Here is a 25,269-nt window from a genome sequence, read left to right as displayed (position 1 = left end):
GAAAAAAAAGGAAAAGTAAGTGTATAGCACATAGTTAGCAGTGACAGCATCCAGATACTAGGAAGTCTGTGTTCTTTTTGTTACTGTTTTTCTTTGGCCGCACCGTGCAGCATGTGGGATCGTAGTTCTCCACCAGGGACTGAACCTGCACCCCTGGAGTGCAAGTGTGGAGTCTTAACCACTGGACCAACAAAAAGGGAAGTCCTTCCTCTTTCTGTTGTTGTTTCTAAATCTGGTAATTATAAAAATACATGCTTATTGCTTTTAAAAATCAAACAATGCAGAAAAACTTTTAGCATAAAATGCAAAAGCTTTCCTTAATATCAGTCTCCTAATAAGTAACTGCTAACAGTTCACTAAATATTCCTCCACACACTATTTTTGAAATACACACACCTCACAAATCCTAGCATATAATTTTATGAATTTATAAAGATGGGATTATACTGGGACTTCCCTGCTGATCCAGTGGCTAAGACTCTGCACTCTCAATGTATGCAGCCTAGGTTTGATTCCTCAGGGAACTAGATCCCACATGCTACAATGAAGAGTTCACAAGCCACACTAAAGATCCCACATGCTGCAACAAAGGCCTAGTGCAGCCAAATAAATAACTTAAAAAAAAAAAAAAGAGATTATACTATATATGCATGGTTTTACAACCTACCTTCTAAATTTGTTGTATCTTAGCCATAGACACACATCTACTTAATTTTTTAAAACTACATATGATTTCTTCATATGGCTACAGTATCTTCTTTTCTTTCTGGCTGCGACACATGCAATCTTAGTTTCCCCCCCAGGGACTCAGCCCAGCCTCAGCAGTGAAAGCTCTTGAGTGCTAACCACTGGATTGCCAGGAAATTCCCAGTATCATTTATTTTAGCAATACCCTACTAATGAACATTTGGGTAGGATCCAAACTTTCACCTTTAGAAACAAGGCTATAGTGAATAACCTTGTACTGTATCTCCAGATCCCTCAGTATATGTATAATTTCAGTAGATTACATGTCTAGAAGTTGAATTCCTAGGTCAAAAATTTAACATTTTAATAGCTATTGTAAAATTGTATTATAAAAAGAAGTTTATAAACAAATAGCATATACACATATGACTGGAGCCACTTATCTGATCTTATAAAAGTAGTTAAAGTACTACAGAAGACACTCCTGATGGATGCTCTTAAAGAAGAATCTGAGATACTTATGACTTTTGCATGTGCAACCCTGCCTTTTTTGCCAATCAGTTGGAAGCCAAGGGAGTGAATTCTGAGTGAATTCTCGAAATCCTTGAAGACCCCTACCCAGTTCTGTAAATACAGGAGGAAGCACAAAGATCATGGCAGAAGGAGGTAAATTAGAGTTTGTTAAAAGGATCATCCACAACAGTTTACAGCTTAAAAAAAGATTAAGATGGTATAGCCGTATGCTAGGGAAAAAAATGCAGCCTGGCTCCTCTGAAGGAAGAACTTCGCATACAAGGGGTTCCTAAAGTCACCTATACTGAATTCTGCCAGGGTCAGACAATGAGATGGGCTTTGGCTTGGAGTTTTTATGATGACTAACAGTACCATTACCACCCAGTAAGCAAAGAAAACTAGAGAAGCCAAGGAAGCCCATTACGTTTGTAGTCCTCGGGCCTGTGATGAAAGAACTAGCCCTCAAAGCGCCATCTCTGGGCCCTGAGACAGTGGAAGGCATCGTGGTTGTGACAACATGGGTTGAAAAAATCCTCACTCATCTAAAGGTCCAGCATAAATGAGTTCCCTGTGGAAAGGAGGAAATCAGCCTTTTCCTAACAGCCCTAGAAAACTCCTGGATTCACTTAAGGAGGAAGAAAAGAGACCGAGTGAGACAACTGAGAGAAGTGCCCCTAGCTCCCAAGAACGTGATCGAAGCCTTGGAAGAGAAAAAGTCTGCCCCCAAAGAGTCTGGCAGTAGTCAGGATGTTGCCCAGGCCCCCCAGGAGAGTGCCCTGGGGGGTCCTGCTCCACCGGAAGGCGAGTCTGCCACTGTGGGGGGCCACGGCCCCAGCCAGGACTCGCTTTCCCAGGAGGAAAACCCAGAACCCACAGAGGATGAAAGGAGTGAGGAAAAGGGGGGCATGGAGGTTCTGGAAGGTTGTAAAGGCTCTAGTAATGGAGCCCAGGACCACGAGGCTCCTGAGCCCTTCAGCAGCCCAGTGTCTGAAAAAGGGAACCATCTCCAAGGAGTGGCTGGACGTTACTTATTCAAGTGTCTGATAAACGTTAAGAAGGAGGTAGATGACGCCTTAGTTGAAATGCACTGGGTTGAGGGCCAGAACAGGGATTTGATGACCCAGCTTTGTACTTATATACATAACCAAATTTTCAGGCTTGTTGCTAGTTAACTCCAAAATTCTAGCACAATTGGGAAAGTTCTATAAAGCAGCTTGCTTTGAAGAATGGCCTGGGCAAGCTGAATTCCATCATTAGCTCACTAGTAACATTATGTGGAAATGTCTTAAAAAACCAACAAATGAGTCCATTTTTAAACACCCGCCTCCTTTAAAAAAAAAATTACAGGGCATTGTAGTATGGTAGTTCAGAGAAAGAACTGTAGTGATCAGCATCAACAAAATGCCATCGGTAAACACATAAGGGATTTAAACCTGACTTAAGCTGATCACCTTTGGAGAAGGAAATGGCAACCCACTCCAGTATTCTTGCCTGGAGAATCCCATGGACAGAGGAACCTTGTGGCTACAGTCCATGGGGTCCCAAGAGTCAGACACGACTGAGTGACTTTCACTACTTCACAATAGGAGTGATTAAGTTACATTTATCTATTTATCTATTTAACAATACTTAGTCCTAACCACTAGACCACCAGGGAATTCCACACCTATACGTCTATATTTCTGTACTTATTGACTGCTTGTTATAAGAAAAGCACTGAATAAACACCTTATTTCGTCTTAAAAGTATATTAAAAAATTAATACCAATTTTTAAAATGGGAACATGGGCAGTGAAATATGAAGTGATTTGCCCCAGGTTACAGAGCCAGGAAATAACACAATTGGAATTTATATTGTGTTCTGACTCCAAAGTGCAACTAATCACTATACACAGAAAGAACATGTTAATAAGCGAGAACAATTACAGAAGTAGAACTGTGAGGAATGCCAGTATTTAAAGTGCAAGTAAAAATATAAAAAGACTTCAACAAAGTTGGGAAAGATTAGCCAGGGAAGAAGGAAGAAAACCTGTGTGATATCATGGAACCCAAGTTAGGAGAACTGTTTCAAGAAAAGATACTTTTTTTTAAAGTCAAAAGCAAATATACTTTTCCACAAACATCTATGACAAAATTTAGCGACAAGGTACTTTCATGGTTTCCAAACATAAGCAGGTAGAGACAAAAACCTACTGGGGTGGGGGAGGGGTTTGCTAGCCCTAAGAACACAAAGATATTCCCCAGAAAGCATAATGGGGAAAGCATAATTTGAGAAAGTCAGTTGAAACTGGTAGAATTCTTACACATTTAAGGGTGATCATGAGGAGCCAGAGGTAAAGTGTGAAACCAAATACCAAAAAAATTAGAATTCAAGAAATTTTGCTGAAAAAGCCTGAAACAGTCTGGGCCCAAATGAACTCTCAAACTAACAAACCAATGCTTCTTTGCAGGGACAAAGCCCTGCACTAAGAAATTACTGGACCTAAAATTCAAACTGAGGATGACAGGGATCCCAGAAGCAAAGGAAAGAGATGACTCAGATGAAAGTGAAGGGAAAATCAATCAGAGCTCAAAAAGTGGGAGACTTTTTTTAAACAGCTTTATTGAGATATACTTTGTAGACTGTATTCTTAAATACTATCAAAAATAAAAACAGCAGCTCTAGACCTGTGAAGCGAGAAAACTATTCTGACCCATAGCTCCCCATCAAAAGTTTGAAAAGATTAATCCCATCTAAAAATGAGCAACTATAGAAAGTAATTATAATGGGACAAATAAAAATATTCACCAAAACAATGAAAGAGCTCTAGAAAGGAATGCCTGCAAAACAGATAAAGAGTACATATTGTATTTCTGAATGACCTAAAAGAAAATTTTTAAATATTGATACATGAGAGAACAAGAAAAATCAGAATGAGAAAAAGTAAAATAATGGGATGAAATGACTCAAAGTAGTAGAAATAAAAGGCAAAGACTTTTCACAAATGAAGACTACACTGGAAGGAATACAAGACTGATTGAACACAACAAATGATGCCTTAATTTTGAAAAGTTTGAAAATTTAAATAAAGATTAAAAAATTTGTTATCAAGTGATAAAGGAGAGAGGAAAAAAGAGCCAACATATGTATAACAGGAGTCCTTGAAGAAAAAAACCAAAGCAATCAGACAAACCAAATACCAGAAAAATTAGAATTCAAGAAATTTTGTTGACATTTAAAAATACATACATTTGAAACTACAAATTATGTGCACTGTGCATTCATAAAAAGTGAACAACACCGAAATATATTCTAGTGTAACTACTGATTTTTTAAGGAAAAGGAAAAAACACTTGTATTCAGGCAAAAAAACTAAATCAATCACTTATAACAGGAAAAAAATCAGACTGGCATCAGACTTTTTATAGTATGCTTTATTCCAATGGAAAACATATGTAAGATATTGAAGGAAAAGGTAAACCAAGAATTTTAAATCCATCCAAAATGATTTTAAAGTTACAAACAAGCTATCATCAATACTACCACTACTAAGTCGCTTCAGTCGTGTCCGACTCTGTGCGACCCGAGACGGCAGCCTACCAGGCTCCTCTGTCCCTGGGATTCTCCAGGCAAGAACACTGCAGTGGGTTGCCATTTCCTTCTCCAATGCATGAGAGTGAAAAGTGAATCATGAGCCCTTCCTTGGGAATCTTCTAGATACTAAGTGACAGCAAAAATGACTGAAGAGACATTGACACAAAGGCCAATGGTGTTGTTATCAATATAGGTTAAAATCATAAAAAGGAAAAAGAACTAGATGTTACATACCTCCTGATGGAAGTATATCATCTGTGAAATAAATGTGCACAAACAAACCAACCTCAATTTACAGGAAATACAGAAAACAGCAGCATACTGCTTTCTGTTAAATGGTATCACTCATGAAAACTTGGTTTCTTAAATAATTTAAAAAGCTATAGAAGAAATAGAGGAATCCATGTATTGAAGAGATTTAATGAAATCACTTATTTGGATTCAGATTAAAAAAAAAAACAAGCCATAAAAGAAAAACAAAGCATGTATGCATGAGGCCACTGAGAATTTGAAGACTGTTATTTGAAGATATTAATTACTATTAATTTTTTAGATGTCATTAACAGTATTGTGAGTTTTGAAAAAAATAACCCTTTTGTTTTAGAAATACATACCCAAATATTTCTGGGTATAATAACATGTTATCTAGCATTTGCATCAGAATAATTCAAGCACAACAAGTGAGGGGGCATTTGGATAAAATAATTGTTGCAGCTGAAAAACGAATACACAGGGGTTCATTACACTGTCAACTTCTGTATATGTCTTAGATAAGTTTGAAATTTTCTGTTATAAAAACTTAAAAAAGACATAAGGATCTAGCGTTCTGACCCATTCACTCAGTAAATATTTGCATTTCAACTTATACACAACTCTACAACATTACCCACTCTTATCCATAGAAACTCATCTTGTTTCACTCTTGTGTTTTCAAGATCACATTTGCAAAGTCTTAAGAAAACTTCCAAATAGGAAAAGGAGTACGTCAAGGTTGTATATTGTCACCCTGCTTATTTAACTACTATGCAGAGTACATCATGAGAAACGCTGGGCTGGAAGAAGCACAAGCTGGAATCAAGATTGCCAGGAGAAATATCAATAACCTCAAATATGCAGATGACACCACCCTTATGGCAGAGAGTGAAGAGGAACTCAAAAGCCTCTTGATGAAAGTGAAAGAGGAGAGTGAAAAAGTTGGCTTAAAGCTCAACATTCAGAAAATGAAGATCATGGCATCCGGTCCCATCACTTCATGGGAAACAGATGGGGAAACAGTGTCAGACTTTATTTTTGGGGGCTCCAAAATCACTGCGGATGGTGATTGCAGCCATGAAATTAAAAGACGCTCATTCCTTGGAAGAAAAGTTATGACCAACCTAGATAGCATATTGAAAAGCAGAGACGTTACTTTGCCAACAAAGGTCCATCTAGTCAAGGCTATGGTTTTTCCAGTGGTCATGTATGGAGGTGAGAGTTGGACTGTGAAGAAAGCTGGGTGCCGAAGAATTGATGCTTTTGAACTGTGGTGTTGGAGGAGACTCTTGAGAGTCCCTTGGACTGCAAGGAGATCCAACCAGTCCATTCTAAAGGAGATCAGTCTTGGGTGTTCTTTGGAAGGAATGATGCTAAAGCTGAAACTCCAGTACTTTGGCCACCTCATACGAAGAGTTGACTCATTGGAAAAGACTCTGATGCTGGGAGGGATTGGGGGCAGGAGGAAAAGGGGATGACAGAGGATGAGATGGCATCACCGACTTGATGGATGGGAGTTTGAGTGAACTCCGATGGATGAGAATGGACAGGGAGGCCTGGCGTGCTGTGATTCATGGGATGGCAAAGAGTCAGACACGACTGAGCCACTGAACTGAACTGAAGAAAACTTCTGACGAAAATGGATAGAATTCAGGATTTTCCTGGTGGTCAAGCAGCTAAGACTCCACATGCCGATCTCTGGGCAGAGAACTAGATCCCATAAGCTGCAACTAAAGATCTCACATGCTGCAACTAAGATCCAGCATAGCCAAATAAATAAACAGTTGCAAGAGGATTTAGAAATCTTATATTAAAAAAAAAAATGGAGAGAATTCTATCCTGACTTAACAGATCATGACAGGCTGGCTCTAACATCTTTCTGAATTAGACTCAACTCTAAGAATGACAATCAAACCTAGATTGCAATGGACATGACTTTTTCACTCAGTGATTCATAATCTACAATCTCAGTTAAAGAAAGCATGAAAAAAGACTTACCTGTTTTATGTGTGGATTCATGGCCATTTCAGTTACATTCTTTTTGGTCTCACAGAAGATAATAGCCCTCCCTTCAGACCCACTGTAGACTTGAAGGACATCTCCAATAACTGCTGGCCTCTGAGACCAGTGGCACTGGATGGCCAAATGCTTTGAGGAAAGAAAATATCAAACATCTGCTTCATTCAAATTATTGAAAAGATTTCTTATCTACATTTATTTCTATTTGTTCAAGAATTGGTCTTCCTGGAACACAATAAGACAATGATACTCCCCGATGCCACTTTAAAACAGCCATCAACAAGTGAAACGACAGGCAAATTGTAGTACACTTATACAGGGGAATCCTATTCAGCAGGTAAAAGGAAATCAGCTACTCATCTATACAACAATATAGATGAGTCTCAAACATATCCTAGGTGAATGAAGCCTTACAGAAAGAGTACACACAATACGATTCCATTTATATGAAGTTTTAGAACAGGCAAAACTAATCTATGATGGAAAAAACACAACAATGGTTTGCCTCTGAAAGGGGAATGGGGAGAGGCAGAGGGAACTTTCTGTGATGATGGTATAATATTCTTTATTTTGATAGGGGTTTGGGTTGCACACATGCATGACTCTACCAAAATGAAGCAAATGTACACTTAAAATCTTGCATTTTGTTGTATGTAAATCTTATCTTAAAAACTGTAAATATTAGGTGGATGAACCTCAAAAACATGCTAAGTCAAAGAAGTCCAACACAAAAAAGCCACATGTTGTAATGATTACATTTATATGAAATATCCAGAAGAAGTAAATCCACAGAGACAGAAAGAAGATTGGTGGCTGCCTGGGGCTAGGATAAGGTGGGAATGGACAGTGACTGCTTAACAGCTACAGGATTTCCTTTTCAGGTAATGAAGTGTTTTGGAAGTAAATAGAAGCAATGGTTGTATAATACCATGAATGTACTAAATGACTCTGAACTGCACACTTCAAAGTGTTTAATTTTAGCTATGCAAACTTTACCTCAATTTAAAAAATTACATGTAAATATTGAAATCTAGCTAAAGATATGCACACTAAAATACTTATGGGGAGGGAATTCAATGTCAGTCCAGTGGTTAGAGCTCCAAGCTTTCACTGCTGAGGGCAAGGGTTCAGTCCCTCAACTAAGGTCCTGCCAGTGGCTCAGTACAGCCAAAAGACAGAAACAACTTACAGGAAGTATACGATTTCTGTAATTTGAAGTAAATTTAAAAATCAGATAGATATAAGGGATGAGTAGACAAGCAATAAGCAAATACAGCAAAATATTATTGGCAGAATCTAGCTGATGGGTACATGGGTGTTCACTATAAAATTCTCTCAGCTTTCAGTGTTTGAAAATCTTCATGATAAAATGTTGAGGAAAAATCTACTGTAACATTTTAAATCCATACATTTTAACATACTATATCTCAATAAAATTGTTTAAAACAATTAATTATTGAACACATGGAAAACACAGACGAGCACAAAGAAGAAAATTAAGAATCATCTGTACCAGGTAAATCAAAGTCTTGCTTCTTCCTCTCCACCTCTCAAAAATAAAAATAAAAAAGCAGGGCTTCCCTGGTGGCTCAGCAGTAAAAAAATATTCCTGCCAATGCAGGACACCAGGGTTCAATCCCTGATCCAGGAAGATCCCACATCGAGTGTACCACAACTACTGGGCTTGTGCTCTAGAGCCCGAGAGCCATTAACTACAGAGCTCACATGCCATGACTATGGAACCTTGCGTGCCCTAGAGCCAGAGTTCTGCAACAAGAAGCCATCACAATGAGAAGCCGTATACCACAACTAGAGAGAAGCCCCTACTTGCTGCAACGAGAAAAACCCATGCAGCAATGATGACCCAGCACAGATATAAATAAATTTTTTAAATATCAGGTTGGTGCAAAGTAATAATGGTTTTTGCACTGTTGAAATTTGCCATTTGATATTGGACTACATTCTAAATGAGGTTATCTTATACATCATTTTACTGTGCATTTCTCGCTTTATGGGTTTTTTTTTTGCTAATAACTTATTACTTATTTTATACTTATTTTAGACTATGGAAATGATGTTACACAAAAAAGCAAATTCGAGTAATTTTCTTATTTGAGTTCAAAATGGGTCATAAAACAGCAGAGACAACTCACAACATCAGCAACACATTTGGCCCAGGAACTGCTAATGAACATACAGTGTAGTAGTGGTTCAAGTAGTTTTGAAAGGGAGACAAGAGTCCTGAAGATGAGGAGCACAGTGGCTGGCCATGTTGACAACAACCAATTGAGAGGATTATCAAACCTGATCCTCTTACAACTGCACAACAGGTTGCAGAAGAACTCAAAAGTTGACCATTCTACGGTTGTTTGGCATTTGAAACAAACTGGAAAGGTGAAAAAGCCTGATAAGTGGATGCCTCATGAGCTGACCAAAAATTTCTTTAAAATCATCATTTTGAAGCGTTGTCTTCCCTTATTCTATGGAACAAACAACGAACCATTTCTTGATTGGATTATGCTGCTGCTGCTGCTAAGTCGCTTCAGTCGTGTCCGACTCTGTGCAACCCCATAGATGGCAGCCCACCAGGCTCCCCCGTCCCTGGGATTCTCCAGGCAAGAACACTGGAGTGGGTTGCCATTTCCTTCCCCAATGCAGGAAAGTGAAAGAAAGTGAAGTCACTCAGTCGTGTCCAACTCTTAGAGACCCATGGACTGCGGCCCACCAGGGTCCTCTGTCCATGGGATTTTCCAGGCAAGAGTACTGGAGTGGGGTGCCACTGCCTTCTCCTCGACTGGATTATGACATGCAATGAAAAGTGGATTTTATATGACAACCAGTGATGATCAGCTTGGTAGCTGGACTAAGAAGCTCCAAGGCACTTCCCAAAGCCAAACTTGCACCGAAAGATCACGGTCATTGTTTGGTGGTCTGCTGCCCATCTTATCCACTATAGCTTTCTGAATCCTGGCAAAATCATTACATCTGAGAAGTCTGCTCAACAAATTGATGAGAAGCACTGAAAACTGCAACCCCTGCCACCAGCACTGGTCAAAAGAAGGGGTCCAATTCTTCTCCATGACAACACCCGACTGCACACTGCACGACCAACACTTCAAAAGTTGAACTATGAAGTTTTGCTTCATCTGCCACATTCGCCTGACCTCTTGCCACCAAATACCACTTCTTCAAGCATCTTGACAACTTTTTTGTAGGGAAAACGCTTCCACAATCAGCAGGAAGAAGAAAATGCTTTCCAAGATTTCGTTGAATCCCAAAGCATGGATTTTTATGCTACAAGAATAAGCAAACTTATTTCTTGTTGGCAAAAATGTGCTGATTGTAACAGTCCTTATTTTAATTAATAAAGATATGTTTGAACCTAGTTGTATTGATTTAAAATTCACAGTCCCAAACCATAATTACGTCTACACTAACCTAACAAATAAATAAAAATAAAAAGATCCTGAATCTGATCAAGACTGACAATCTAACCATCAACTCACAGGAAAATTAAAGCAGAGGAACGTGTTAACTAACACCAGAGTTGCAAATCAACAAAACTGAAACTATGGGAAACTTGAAAGACAATCTTTTATTCAATTAAAAACTGCAAAGAAGGGACAGAGGAAACTATATTTAAAAGATTTAATAGATGAATGAATAAAGAAGATATATACGATGGAATATTACTCAGTGACAAATAAGAAAACGAAACCTTGCCATTTTCAACTACATGGATGAATCTAGAAAATGTCAGAGAAAGACAAATACTGTATAATCTCATTTATATGTGGAATCCTAAAAAACAAAACAAAACAAAAAAATGAAAACAGAAACACAGATACAAAATACAAAACAGTGGTACTGTTTTGAAGTGCAAAGTGAGGTGGGGGTGGGACTTGTGACAGGGATTGACAGGTAAAAACTTCTGGTTATAAAATAAATACATCACAGGGATGCAATATACAGCATAAGGAATATGGTCAAAAATATTGCAACAACTTAGTATGGGAACAGATGGTTATCAGATTTATTGTGGTGATCATTTCATAACATATGCAAATATCAGATCACTATTCAGTACACCTGAAACTAACATAATATTGCATATCAACTATATTTCAGTTTTTAAAAAGAAAAAGATACAGGGAATAAAAAACATTCAATACAAGAATTTAAAAAAAAATTAAAACACATATAAACCAGTAGCAATATAAAGATCTTATGTGAATCCATATTCAAACATACTACTTACCAAAAAAAGGACAAATAGGATAATGTGAACACTAGCTATTTAAAGATACTTTTAAAAATTGGTTTTTTCTACTGTGATGGTAACTTTGTGAGTGTTTTTGTTTTTAAAGAGCTCTTCTTTCCCAGAAGTAATCATCAGTATTAGTTTGATGCTTATCCTTCCCACCTATCCACCTGTAAATATCTAAAGAATCTATTTAGGATTATTTGTGTATCTTTTAAAATAGTACGATTCTGTACGTAGAATTTTGTAATCTGGTTTTTATCACTCAAATTCTTTTTAGCCATTCTGTTGTGTTTACAGATCATACTCTTGTTCATCTGGACTATTTTAATCTACGTACACATGTATGCACATCTATCAAATGTAAAGGTGACATATGTGATACATGCTATGCTATGCTATGCTAAGTCGCTTCAGTCGTGTCCGACTCTGTGTGACCCCAGAGATGGCAGCACACCAGGCTCCCCCGTCCCTGGGATTCTCCAGGCAGGAACACTGGAGTGGGTTGCCATTTCCTTCTCCAATGCATGAAAGTGAAAAGAGAAAGTGAAGTAGCTCAGTCATGTCCGACTCCTAGCAACCCCATGGACTGCAGCCCACCAGGCTCCTCCATCCATGGGATTTTCCAGGCAAGTGTACTAGAGTGGGGTGCCATTGCCTTCTCCTATGTGATACATACTTGTCAAAAATAATGCAAATGTTACCTTAATTCTCTTTAAAAAATATACTACAAGTTTAAATTTTCATAGCCTTTATGGTGTCTTCTACTTTATGTCTAAAAAAGCCTTCCCTCCCTGAAATCAAATAATGATCTACAAACTGCTGTAAATTATTATATGGCTTAATTTTTTAAAATATTGGTGAATACGGTTGGTACAGGGTATGAAATGAAGATCTTTATTCCACCTAAGCTTTAATATATTATCCCAACACCAGCAAACTGTGATCAGTCTCCTCACTTCTCACATTCTACATACTTTAAATCTGTCTCTATGGATATATGTATCTCTCCCCTGTTAGGACTTGCCTGTTCACAAGCTTGTTCCCCTATTTCACTCTGCTCCTCAGTCTTAGACCATAGAAATACCTAGGCATCTTATTGACTAAGGACCAAAAACAAAAGATTTGGCCTGAATTGGTACCAAAACATACATTTAGCTTCAAAAAATTTCAAAACACCAACTAAAAGCTAAAATCTATCATAATGGAAAGCTACTTACTTCCACAGTAGTTGCAGCCTTTTGAGTCATTTTCCCAACAAGGTCAACCTGTTCATATCTGGATTTCATATATTTTTTTGCAACTTTGTATACCCACTGTGGGCAAGTTGCAGAAAAAAGCAAAGTCTGAGGATTGTCTTCAGAATCTTAAATAAACAAAAAGAATTCAAATGCTTTATTTCTTAATATCCCACAAGACAGTCAGCTCTTAAAAATCCCCCCAAACTTCAAAGAAATTACTGCAGTTATTAAAACTTTCAATTTTCAAAACTGAGGGGAAATATGAAGAAAACTGAATCCAAGAGGAAGATGCAAATTTAAGAAAGAACAATAAGCAAAGAACTCAGTAAGTTAGTAAAATTACTTTTATAAAATAATATATGTAAGAAAACATGGAAAGCAAAGAAAATGGTTAATGTATACTACTAAACATTCTTGTTCAGGAAGAAAAGAACCAAATACTTTTAGTCTTGTTAGAACACGGGACATGTATTAATATTAAAAATTATAAAATAAACAATTCATAAGCTTTTAGATAAGAGAATAATTGCTAAATGTGCTTATTTTGAATTAGTATATACCAGTTTTGTAGGACTCATGGAGAATGTCTTCAACTTGTTCAGCAAAACCTAAATCTAACATTTGATCCACTTCATCAAGCACAACGTGGCGCAGTTTAGAAAGATCTAAGCGGCCGCTCTGCAGATGGTCTTTGATACGACCTGGGGTCCCAACCAAGATGTCAATACCATTTCGAATATGATTAACTGTGAGAGGAGATAAGTATCAGCAATACACAAATTTCAAATATAGATTTTTGCATCATACTTTTTTTAGATTTCAGTAGCAAATACATCTTTGTGCCACCATCATATACAGTTACTCACTTTGGCTTTGATATGATGTTCCACCATAAAAACACGCCACACTGAGTTTCCTAGTTACATCTTTGAAGTCTTTGGCTACTTGGTTTGCCAGTTCCCTTGTAGGAGCCAAAACAAGTACCTGAGCAAAAGGTTTAAGAAACAAAAAATAAATTTCTATAGACTTCTAAATTCAAACTGAGACTTTTTAACTTTTTAAAGATGCATTTAAAACTAGAAATCTCACCATTAATGTCATTGTATTTAAAGACAGAGCACAAACAATAACAAGGATGGCTTATGTTTATTATATCCTCCTTTATTTCCTTCTGGAGAAGGAAATGGCAACCCACTCTAGTATTCTTGCCTGGAAAATTCCATGGATAGAGCAGCCTGGCAGGCTATAGTCCATGGGGTCACAAGAGTTGGGCATGACTTACAAACTGAAAACCACCATTACTTCCTTCAGATCTCTTTTCAAAAGTCACTTTCTCAAAAGGATTCCTAACCTTGTCTTCATATCCTCCCCAACCTTGATTAACTGTTTCTTCTTAACACTTATACTGTATAAAATATTTATATTCTACATATTTGCTCACTGTCTATCCTGCTCATTAAAATGTAAGCTCCATGAAGGCAGGGATTTATGTCAGTGGGAGCTACTATATTTCCTGGCCTTCAAACAGTGCCTGGCACAAAACAGATACTCAAAAAATATTTGTTGAATGAATGAATGAATGTCCAACATGTGCCATTTTTTAAAAAGAAACAGTTCAATTTATTTAAATTGCAATTAGCATATAAAATTGAATTTGTAGCTAGCACCAGAGAATGGAGGGCTTCCCAGCTGGTGCTAGCAGTAAAGAGCTCGCCTGCCAATGTGGGAGTTGTACAGAGATGTGAGTGTGATCCCTGGTAAGTAAGATCCCCTGGAGAAGGACATGGCAGCCCACTCCAGTATTCTTGCCTGGAGAATTCCTTGGATAGATGAACCTAGTGGGCTATAGTCCATAGGGTCTAAAAGAGTCAGAGACAACCGAAGTGACTTAGCACACACACACCGGAGAATGGTCTTAACTGTTTGGTGTTTAATAAGAGGAGCTTCTTCTTCACAGGATTCCAAGAGACTTACTTGTTTTATTAAGCAAATAAAACTCATGCTTCAAACAGGTTATACAGAAATTGATTTACACTTCATTTCCCTTTTATTTTGAAACTGCAGATTTAACAAAAGGTAGCCATAACCTTTCTGTGTACAGGGTCAATTATAATTATGCAAACAATAGTGCCCTACACGATTTAATTTAATCCTCACAAAAAAAAACCTATGGTGTGGTATTATCTTCCCAATTTTACAAATGCAGAACATGAGTCTTAGAGAAGTTGAGTCTCGTCCAAGATCAAATAGCTAGAAGTGACAGAGTTGGAATCTCCAGTATATCCTTGTAGCATGAAAGTTTTGAAGATAGTGTTGGGATTGTGTCCTATTGCTATTACTTTCAATCTTCCTAATTTCACCTAAGAAACAGAACTCTCTAAAAAAGCTCTGTTCCAAGACCATTATTATTTAATTATAGTCATGTATGTGAATTTACTTTCACACTATTGGGGATCCCCAGGTACCAGGGACTGAACCTGTGCCCCCTGCAGGGGAAGCCTGGAGTCTTAGCCACTTGATGGCCAGGGAAGTCCCAATACTGTTGTTTTTCTTCTGCACGTTTATGAACCTGAAAGTGAACACAGGTTCTAAAAAGGTCAAAGTTTAGGCCAAAATTTCACTAGGTCCTCTCTGTTCTTTACTGCTGATATTATTAAGACAGATCTTCAGTGTCATATCTATAATACTCTTAAAGTCAATCAATAAAATAAATATTATTTACTGAATGACCAAATAAATCAATACCTCTAGCAAAATCACTGTTTAAAAGCAAAGGTTAGGAATGAAAAAAGAAGAAATTAGATACGCTGGCTTCATAATATACAGTTATCAAAGACATCTATGGATCCACAGACATTACATTCATATGCAATAACTCACTTTAGCTTCACTTGAGATTTATCTTAAAAATCAAACTTTTGCTTTAGGCCCCAAAGTTTTACTTTATGCCCAGGAGTAACGTTTCTATCTCTGGGGCACTTGAACTTAAGACCAGTATACTGTTTTTCTTTTTTTGGGCCGTGCCATGCAGTTTGCGGGATCTTAGTTCCCTGACCACGGTCTGAACCAGGGTCATGTCAGTAGAAGCACCAAGTCCTAACCACTGAACCACCAAGAAATTTTCAAGACCAGTATATTCTTTCTTTCTCTTTCCATTAGAGTAATGTTTAAACCTTTTACTCCCTATAATGGTTACCTTTGGTGAGCGGCTTTTTTTAATTGTCTCTTGATTTCTTTGGAGTCTTTCAATCAAGGGAATGGCAAAAGAGAATGTCTTTCCTGTTCCTGTCCGTGCTTGAGCAATTAAATCTTTTCCTTCGTATACAGGACCAAAAGTCTTAACTTGAATTGGAAAGAGATATGTTACCCCTCGACCTGTAAAATGAGATTGCATTGAAATATTTACCTAAGACTGGCATTAGGAAAAAATATATTTATTTGAAATTAACATTTCTGATTCATCAACATGTGCCTAAAGATATACCACCTAGCAGCATCTACAGCTGTTCCTACCCCAAAGAGGAATTGGTCTCAGCTTTTAACAAATACATTTAATTCTTTAAAGTTAAAAACTGATCAGAATACCCAAAAAATGATGTAGAAATAATTGCAATTATAAAAGCTATTTCTCTATGTTTTGTACATTTTCCTCTGGGTCAGAAAAGGTACAAGAGTTTTCTACAATCTAGTTTTAGATTTTCAATTGCATATGCATTAAAATTCATTGTACCTTTCAGAAGTTTTATAGTCTCTTCAGAAATAGGGAAATTGGAGAAGGCTCCTTCTTTCTGTTCACGTGTTAGGGTCTGTCAAAATGAAATCAAAGTTCTAATATAGTTCATATCCAACTAGGTATTTAGAATCTTTCATGCATTTACTGCTTTTAGTTTTACTAAAGGAGCTAGCAAATCAATTTTTCGTTAGTACTTGCAAAAACTGTGTAACTTACAAGATAAATTAATGGGAAATTCTTTTAATCTCAAAAGCATCCCTTTAAACATCAAGCTTATTTAGTACATTTTCCCATAAAGCATTTAAAAACAATTAACTCACACATAAAACTTCCTTTAGACACACATTTACTACATAAATCAAAATATAATTCCACTTGACTAAGATATTACAGAAGAGTTATTCAATAACTCCATATTCACAGATATAGATAGTATTAATTACGAGATTAATACCAGGCTATAAACCAGCCTCAAAAGAAACTAAGCAACGAGGAAAATAAATTGTTTCTAAAAGTTAAGTAAGTTGTTCTATGAATCTAAAAAGCATATTTTAGTTCACTCATACAAGGAAAAGTTCCTGTAAGCTTGAAAATTTCTCTAACATATATATACAGGTTATACATATATATATTATAATTTAACATCTATTGAAAACTTTGTGTATTAGTCAATGCATACATAGAACAAAGACAATATATCTACTTATAAACTTTATTATTGGTTGTTTAAAGAAATTATAAAATCATACAAAATAGCAATTTTCAAACCAAGAACCAGATAAAAGACATAATATCAAATGCAAATGTAATCCATTTAAGCAAACCTAAATGCTGTTATTTTTTTAAGATTAAAAGAAAAAATTTTATTACAAAAGTAATACATTTTCATTGCAGAAATTTTAGAAACCACATATTAACAGAAAAACATTTTAAAGTTATCTACAATCTGGTCAGTTAAAACCACATCTGAAACACATACTTGTCCAATCCTCACTCTATACATATATACATTTTTAAATTAAATAAAATCATACTGTATATACTATTTTGTAATCTTTTTTTTGCATTTAATAAGACAGACTGAATATTGTAACATACTTATGCTCTTTAGAATCAATGAATTCTATTGCATGAATATAGCAACATTTTATTAAACCGATTTGCCTACTATCAGACATTTAAGATGTTTAAATTTTTTGCTATTATCAGAATCACTGTGATAAGATACTGATTCTACAACTCTGCACACCTCATGATTATGTCTTTAGGAAGAAAACGCCTAAAAGTAGAATTCCTGGATTCTAACATAATCTAAACAAATTAATAAAGTTACGCTTATTACAATACAGACCAGTATAGCAGGCAAAAATCCCAACACAGCAAGATGTACATTCCGCTATTGAGCAACTCAGATTTGCAGGGCCTTCTTTAGATCAACTTTCTAACAGATGTGCTTCCTGACAGATAGCAAACTCACAAACTGCACCACACTGTAAAGCAAGGATTCAACATCTTCTCTCAAAGCTTCCCAAAGATGGCACATTCAGTTCAAATGTATCTAAATTAACAGCAACTATCAGATTTTTTAAATATAAAGAATACTAAACACCAAGTTATTAAAAGTTGTTTCTTTCTAAATATCTGAGTAATTTACTGACAATTTATAATACCTAGATAAACCTATGAACTCTGCTAGAGGAAGATACAAAAACAAATTGAATAAATTCAGTGCAAGAAAATACCTACACTAACAGATACTGATAAAAGCAGTGACCCAGGAATGAAGATTCTATACTAAGCATGTTTTCTATACCTCCCCCCAAAATTAATACCCAGGAGAACAGAGATCTTCAGATCATTTGTATATGTGTCATTTCTGCTTATAAAAAGCAAACAGGTTTAAGACTGAATTACAATAACACCTAAACATCATTTAAAGTTGCTATTGTTACAGAAGTACAATAAGGCAAAATATACAACATCAAGAAGACTTTATGTACCCTGTTTTCAGAAAAGTCAGAATTTAATTAATGAGTACTGGCAAGGACTGAAGTAACCACAAGAATACAAGTAGGTGACCGTCAATTAGCAATTTGGAAAATCTATTTAGGAACCCAGTGTACAGGAAAGGTTTAAATTTGACTACCACTCCCTCTCCACCAACCTCTGCACCAAGAAAAAGGCAATATAATGAAAAAAACAAGCGACAAAGGAAAAAAGGCTCAGGTTTCAGCTCTATAGATCCCCCAGTCCAACTGAGAGTATTGGACATTAAGCAGGAAATATTAGAGAATCAATTCTAAATAGTCTACAAAAGTCAAATTATCCTATATTTCAAGGATAATGTCAAATAAAACAAAAAAATATCCATACCTCTTCTACTTTATTGTCACTTGATTTATGAGTAGAACTATTTAAAGATGACACTCGCTTTGATCTTTTTTCATGTTCATCAATATCTCCATTTGATAGATCTTTTCTTCTTGGCTTATGAGATTTAGAAAATTCATCTGAAAGTCTATCACATCCTTCCTCGGTGTCACCGTTTAGCTTCTCTTTCATTTTAGCTTTTTTGGGTTTGGGAGCATCCAAGTCATCTGTAACACCATTTTCTCTTGTTTCTGATTTCTCATCTGAGTCATAATGGTGCCTTGACTTCCTTCTATCACTCTGTGGACAAACAAAGAAGCAGTGACAGGAGGGTCACAAGGTCTGCTTTTAAGACTCTAGAGAAGTTAGAGTATGACTCCCCCCAACCAGCAAAGCTCAATTTATCGCAATCTTTAAAAGTTAGCTGGTAGAATTCTAGACTAGTTGCTATCCATTGTTCTCTTTCTCATCCCAACTCTTGAACTCTTAAGACTTGGCCTCTAGTCCCTCTCTAATCCCGTTATAACATTTAAGGGAAACTGCAATAGTTCCTTTTCAGTAAAAGAATGAGAACTCAAGACTATAAATTAAAAAGCAAAAATTTCTAATATCTCAAGAAAGAAATTAAGATTTATTGAGTACCTACCCAGCACTGTGTAAAATGTTTTCAGCTTATCTTGTTTAAATCTTCATAACAACCCTATAAGGGAAGTACAGGTCCATAATCCCTTATCCGAAATTCCGATATCCATAATGCTCTGAAAACCGAAAGTTTTTTTGTAACTTATTTGGAGACAAAACCTTACCTGTCCTCAAATCATTTTGTGGCAAAATTTGACTTCAGAAAACGTAAAACTATTTATAATATTTATTTATTCCATTCAGTATGAAAATTCGTATTTAACATTAAAGCGTTTGATTATAAGGTTGGGGGCCCCAAACTCTACCAAGATGTTACCCTTTTAAAAATCCCCAGAGTTCTGAATTCCAAAACTAGCCTCAAGGATTTTGGATAAGGGATAGGGAACCTGTATTAGCTTTGCCACTTTACAGACGAGGAAACAAGTTCTCAGATATAAGTAACTTGCCAAAGACCCACATATGGGATTTCCTGCAAGTGAAAGTGCTATTTGATTCGAAAGCCCATGCTCTTTTCACATCATGCTTCCTCTCTGCACTCTGATAAACAGAAACCAAAGTATGTAATTTATATAAAACCATGATTGTTAATACTCCTATGGAAGGACAACTGTATTAGTAACCCCAGAAATTTAAATTTTTAAAATTTGGATAACAGGAAAAAAAAAAAAACTGGTTAACAAGACTTAAAACGGGGAAAAGGAGGTGGCTTTCTGCAACTTTAGTTTTGAAATGCCAAGCTAGTGGCCAGTGTTTTAATATTGGCAGACAGCAAGAAATGTTTTGGAAATTTAGCACTTCAAAATTACTTGGTCAAACGTTCAAAATAAATTACCTAGTAATGACTAGTCTTGTTAAAACTACCACCACCCAAATATTTCACCATGATTTACACAGTTTATACAAAGTACTTTCACATATAAATTTCTCATCCATAAAAGTTGCTATGAAAAATGAATAATATATAGGAAAATGCTTTGTAAACATTAGAGCTTTACATTAATACAAGCTATACAGTTATATGTTACATCATTTGATCTTTAGTTAACTGAACTAGCTCACATCTCATCAAACCAATAGGTTCTATAGAAAAACAAGATTATTTATAGACCCAGCCTTGGGGTTTGAATTGTTCCTGGGCCCTGCACTTCAGGGAGATGAAGCAAGGTAAAATGAGACCTGTAGGTCCAAGCCCAGCAACACCCCAAGGTGATGAAATACATCATTCCATATCAGATCCACAGTGCTCAACATTCTCCACTTTCTTGGCTTCCAAGACACACAATATTCCCTCTTTACTCTCTTACCTCTGTCTTCTTCGATGTTTCCTCTTTCTCCTTTTGTGGATGCTTAAGTCTCTGTTCTTTATGTACACTTTCATACCATTTTCATGGCTTCAACATACATTTCCAGGCTTCATTCCTAACCTGCACTCCAATTCTGAGAACCTAAGGCCCAGCTCCATACCTCAACACATCCAAACCCAGTTACCTTCATCTCAATGCCAGACCACTATTTGAATGCTCTATTTCTATTACTTGGTACTCTAATCTGTTTCCAAATCTTTCATTATCTTTCATAATTAAAGGAAAATCAACGAGCACCTCTGGAGAAACTACAATGTGAAAACTACCAATTTACAAAGATAAAGTGAAATATAAGCATGGGCCAAGATATGGTAATTTCCCTCAAGAATCTTTGGGAAATTTGGGGAAAGGATACACACAGGAAGAATGAGCTAACTTTACAAGGAAGTGCATAATACATGCTAATCAAATTATAAAGCCAGCACTGGAACAAGACTTTACGGGGGAATGAGATTACTGTATGTGTACACTGGAGTGCCTGTAACAGACACAAACTAAACTTTGACAGATGGACAGGATATGGATGCCAAACAAGGGACAAGTATTTTTGGAGGAGCAAAAACTAAAATAACTGCTTGATGATTTCACTTACAGGAGTTATCTAGAGTAGTCAAATGCATAGAGACAGAGAGGAGAATGGTAGATGCCAAAGGTTGGGGAGACAGGGCAACTGAGGAGGTTGATGTTTAATGGGCACAGAGCTTCAGTTTGGGAGAATGAAAAGTTTTGGAGATCAAGGAAGATGATGTCTGCAAACAAATGTGACTGTACAGTACAAATGTACTGCTACAAAACTATATACTTTAAAACAATTAGGGATTTCCCTGGTGGTCCAGCTGCTAAGACTCAATGCGCTCAACCCAAGGAAACTTGAGCTCCTGGTTAGGAAACTAGATCCCACATGCCAGGGCGGCCAAAAAAATTAATTAATTTAAAAAAGTAAATGTAAATTTTATGGTACTTGTATTTTACCACAATAAAAAATAAATAACTGCTTGGCTGGAATGGCGGGTCTACCTTGTTGACAAGGTCAGAAGGGTAGGTTCGGCTCTCTGGAACTATTCAGAATATTTTCATTCTTTGGTCAAGTGTCAGGCTTCAGATACTGCTTCCTTACCCTCCAAAGCTCTGTTCCTTTTCTCTAAGTCTCTTAAGAAGTGGGGCGGGAAGTCTCTGCAACTCTTCTAACAGACTCCTTGAGAGCAGAGACCTTCTTGGTGCCCAGCAAAGAGTCTGGTATAAATTAGGCTCCATAAATATTTGTGAATTGAATGAGAACACTATGAGAAAAGACTATTAATAATAATAGTAATAACAGCAACAAAAATAATAATAACCCACATGATCTCCATCAGCCAAATCCTGGCAGTGTTGGCTGTAACACTTTTCCTCAATCCTCTACTGACCCGTTATCGAGGTTTGTAAAGCTAAGATCGCTTTCCCCAAGATTCTCGCATACAGGACAGGATGACGGAGAAGTTACACATATTCAAGGCAATCGTTTTTCTTAAATCATCTTCTAAGACGGCCAACGAGAACCAAACGACAGGCCTCGCTGCTTTAAGAAGAGGAAAAAATTGATTCCGCGATGAGAACTTGAGTCTGCCCATCTCTTAGGCGCCGACGGGAAGGACTGGGGGACCACGGGAGGCCGGGCCAAAGCCCAGTGCTGCCCTTCTCCGGCTGGGGATGTGGAGGTTGGAATGGCTCCAGAGCGACCTCCCAGGAACGAGGCCGGTGCGAGGAGAGGCCCTCGGATGCTCCGGCCCGGTTGGTGACAGACCATCAGGGAGACTTCCCTCCCCGCCCAAGCCGGCGCTGCCCAGGAGGCGCGGCCCATCCTCAGCGCACCTTTTGCCTCTCCTTCCTCTGGCTCTCGGTCTCCTCCAAGGGTGCCTCCAGCTCCATAATGTCCCCCCAGAGGAGTTTCCCAGGCATCACTCGCCTCCACCGCTTGCTGCCGCCTCCCTCTGGGCACGGTGGCCACAACCACCTACGGGCAGCGACAGCGTGAAAGGAAGCGGGGGCTGGACGGCCTCCAGGCCAAGGCCGTGCGTCACTTCCGGAACACGCATCGCACGGCGGGGGAAAATAATCCCGGATACTCCCAGTTTAAACTCCTTCCTTGCGACGCCGTCTCCCAGCCAATCAATGCGAAGAATCTCGACTGACCCACCCCTATTCTGAAATAATTGGCTTCTAGAGTAAAACCCTGGCCAATCTCCATAAAGGATACGCAAACTGATTAGCATAAAATGTTCGCATTTTTTTTTTTCCCGCTTTCTCTCCCCATCCCCCACTCCGAACAATTCTCCGCAGCACAGCGGAGGTAATTTGGAGCTTCCCAGCGTGCAGTTCAGGCGTTGGGGAGAACCCCAAAGGCGGTGGAGCGTGGCTCATAGGCGCGACTGGCTGGAAGGAGGACATGCCCGTGCGAGAGCTAAGCGAACGCCACGCGTCGCGTTGCTTTTCGCCGCCGGAAGCTGCAGGCCTCGGCCCCGCCCATTGCGGAGTGAGGCGTTAACGTCTAACGGCCACGCGCGAAGCCAGCCACCTAGCGTTGGTGGGAAGGGGCGTCGTGGGGTCTGCAACGGGATAGGTGGGCTTGGGGTGAAGGCCAGGTCCGAGCAACCTTCCCTCAAGGTTTTAGTTGTGAAGTTAATCCTTTGTTCATTTTAGGCCCTTCCCACCTTACCCATTTGACATTAGAGGAAACTAACCCCCTAAGGGGCTTCCCTGGTGGTTCAGTCGGTAAAGAAACCGTCTGCAAGGCGGGAGACCCGGATTCGATCCCTGGGTTGCGAAGGTCCCCTGGAGGAGGGCATGGCAACCCACTCCAGTATTCTTGCTTGGAGAATACCGATGGACAGAGGAGCCTGGCGGGCTGCAGTCCATGTGTCGCAAAGAGTGGGACACGACCGAACGATTCAGCACACAACCCCCTAAGAGGGATTAATTTGGCTTAAGTCACACTATCCCTGGCACAGTGAGGACTAGAAAGCTCATCTCCTGAATCCCAGATCATTGCTTTCTCTGCCACACCAACCTGAAAGCTTTGAGTTTACCAAAACGTTTTGGGAAAGATGTTCCCATGAAACATGGAATGAATAATAGGGAAAATATGGAGAAATCTAGGAAAGAAGCCTAAAATGTCTTCGACAGGTTATGTATTTGTAGTGGATAAAAGGATTTTACTTATGGGGATTAACTGACCGTGAATTACAACCTTGACAAAACTGGAAACCTTTTGATAACACAAAGGGCTCTTTGGCATATACCTTTTCTTATATCACTGGTGCTAGCTTGTTTTTTACTTTCTTTTCACAGCCCCTTTCTTTGTATCTCTTCATGACCTCATCAACCTAGCTACTCTTGAGTGGAGAAAAAACAAATTGAGATGTAGGTGCGGGGGTACTGGCAAACCTCTTGACAATGTCTAGCACACCAGCTTTGTAACATGAGTATCAAATTTAAGTCTTCGCAACATTTGAGTTTGCTACATGTCGGCAAAGAGTTGGACAAGACTGAGTATCTGAACTGACCTGACACGTCCTAGAGTTTGATTATTCAACTTGAATAGCTGAAACCCCAAAGATAAATCTGTGATTGCTACAGGTCTTCTGTATAATTATGGGTTGGCCTGAAATCAGGGGCTATACATTTATCTAAAGTGACCTTATGGATTCAGTACTGTGAACAAATAGGGTGTTCAGTTGATGGTGAAAAAATGCTTGTCTCTCCCTAAATCATAATAGCTATGCATCTCTAGATTGGTGGTTTTCTAAAAGCTTTATGTCCCACTCTCACACCCACTCCCAATTCTACCACTGTGAAGTCTTTGTAGCCCTACAGCAAGGTATGATGTGCATAGAAACACAGGAGTGGATGTGGCTAAGAATGTCACATGTTCAAAATTGGGATAATCATAGGAATAGCTGTTATTATGTTATGGTTGAAAATCAAATACAGATAAAGTAAAGCTTTAGTGCCTCAACTATTTTTGGCATTCATTGTTATGTTGGAGGTCATACAACAGGTCTGAAAAAGGACTGTTTAAGACTCCCTAGGCAAGAGACTAATAAGTATATTAGTATTTTTTAGAATGACCTTCTATGATTTGGGACACTCTACAAACCCTACCATTCTAAGCACCAAACTCATTGAATCAAAACTCTGACTGCTGTCTGTGCCAGGTGGAGAGGGCAACTGTGGGGAAATTAAACTGAGTCATAAATAACTTGACCCAAGTGTGGCTTAGCTGAAAAAAACCACTACATGTGTTCTCAGTGGGCATCAAATGAAAACGTTGGGAATGGAGATAACGAAATGGATAATTCATTTTTTCATATTTGATCCCTGTAAGTCTCAAAAGATTGTACAGATGATGAAATTTATTGGGGGGGACACAAAGGGGGTAGAATGAATAATTAAAATGTACAAGTAACTCAAAACATAGTATTACTAGAACATCTTTGTTTTCCAAATATTTTGCCAGAGTTCCTGATACAATTTCTCAAAATTTGAGAGTTGAAGTGCCTCATCTGTTGCTCTGTTGTAACATTCCATAAGATTTTCTTTGCCTTGGTTTTGGCTCATTAAACTCTATAAAAACA

General features: G+C 38.0%; 1 protein-coding gene and 1 pseudogene across 4 annotated transcripts in view; one reads left to right on the top strand and one right to left on the bottom strand.

Moving 5' to 3' along the window:
- Window positions 1–22,722, bottom strand: part of DDX50 (DExD-box helicase 50) — a 33,217-nt gene extending 10,495 nt beyond the window's left edge. Inside the window, exons 1-9 of one of the 4 annotated variants that reach the window (XM_027530487.1) lie at window positions 22,508–22,721; window positions 19,297–19,408; window positions 18,654–18,950; window positions 16,278–16,353; window positions 15,744–15,922; window positions 13,414–13,531; window positions 13,108–13,293; window positions 12,527–12,672; window positions 7,025–7,174 (exon numbers count right to left, since the gene is read on the bottom strand). In XM_027530487.1, the coding sequence (XP_027386288.1) occupies window positions 7,025–7,174; window positions 12,527–12,672; window positions 13,108–13,293; window positions 13,414–13,531; window positions 15,744–15,922; window positions 16,278–16,353; window positions 18,654–18,842 (1,044 nt within the window). In that variant the 5' untranslated portion in view covers window positions 18,843–18,950; window positions 19,297–19,408; window positions 22,508–22,721. Of the gene's footprint in view, window positions 1–7,024; window positions 7,175–12,526; window positions 12,673–13,107; window positions 13,294–13,413; window positions 13,532–15,743; window positions 15,923–16,277; window positions 16,354–18,653; window positions 18,951–19,296; window positions 19,409–20,596; window positions 22,212–22,507 lie in introns of those variants that run through there. The other 3 variants (XM_027530486.1, XM_027530489.1, XM_027530488.1) reach the window with 3 other exon arrangements.
- LOC113885177 lies at window positions 496–2,541 on the top strand (annotated as a pseudogene).
- Window positions 22,723–25,269: the final 2,547 nt, after the last annotated feature.

This window comes from Bos indicus x Bos taurus, chromosome 28 (assembly GCF_003369695.1).
Source record: "Bos indicus x Bos taurus breed Angus x Brahman F1 hybrid chromosome 28, Bos_hybrid_MaternalHap_v2.0, whole genome shotgun sequence".
Classification (NCBI taxonomy): Eukaryota; Metazoa; Chordata; class Mammalia; order Artiodactyla; family Bovidae; genus Bos; species Bos indicus x Bos taurus.
Note: the sequence above shows the minus strand (reverse complement) of the source record. Positions and strands in the feature narration are given on the sequence as shown.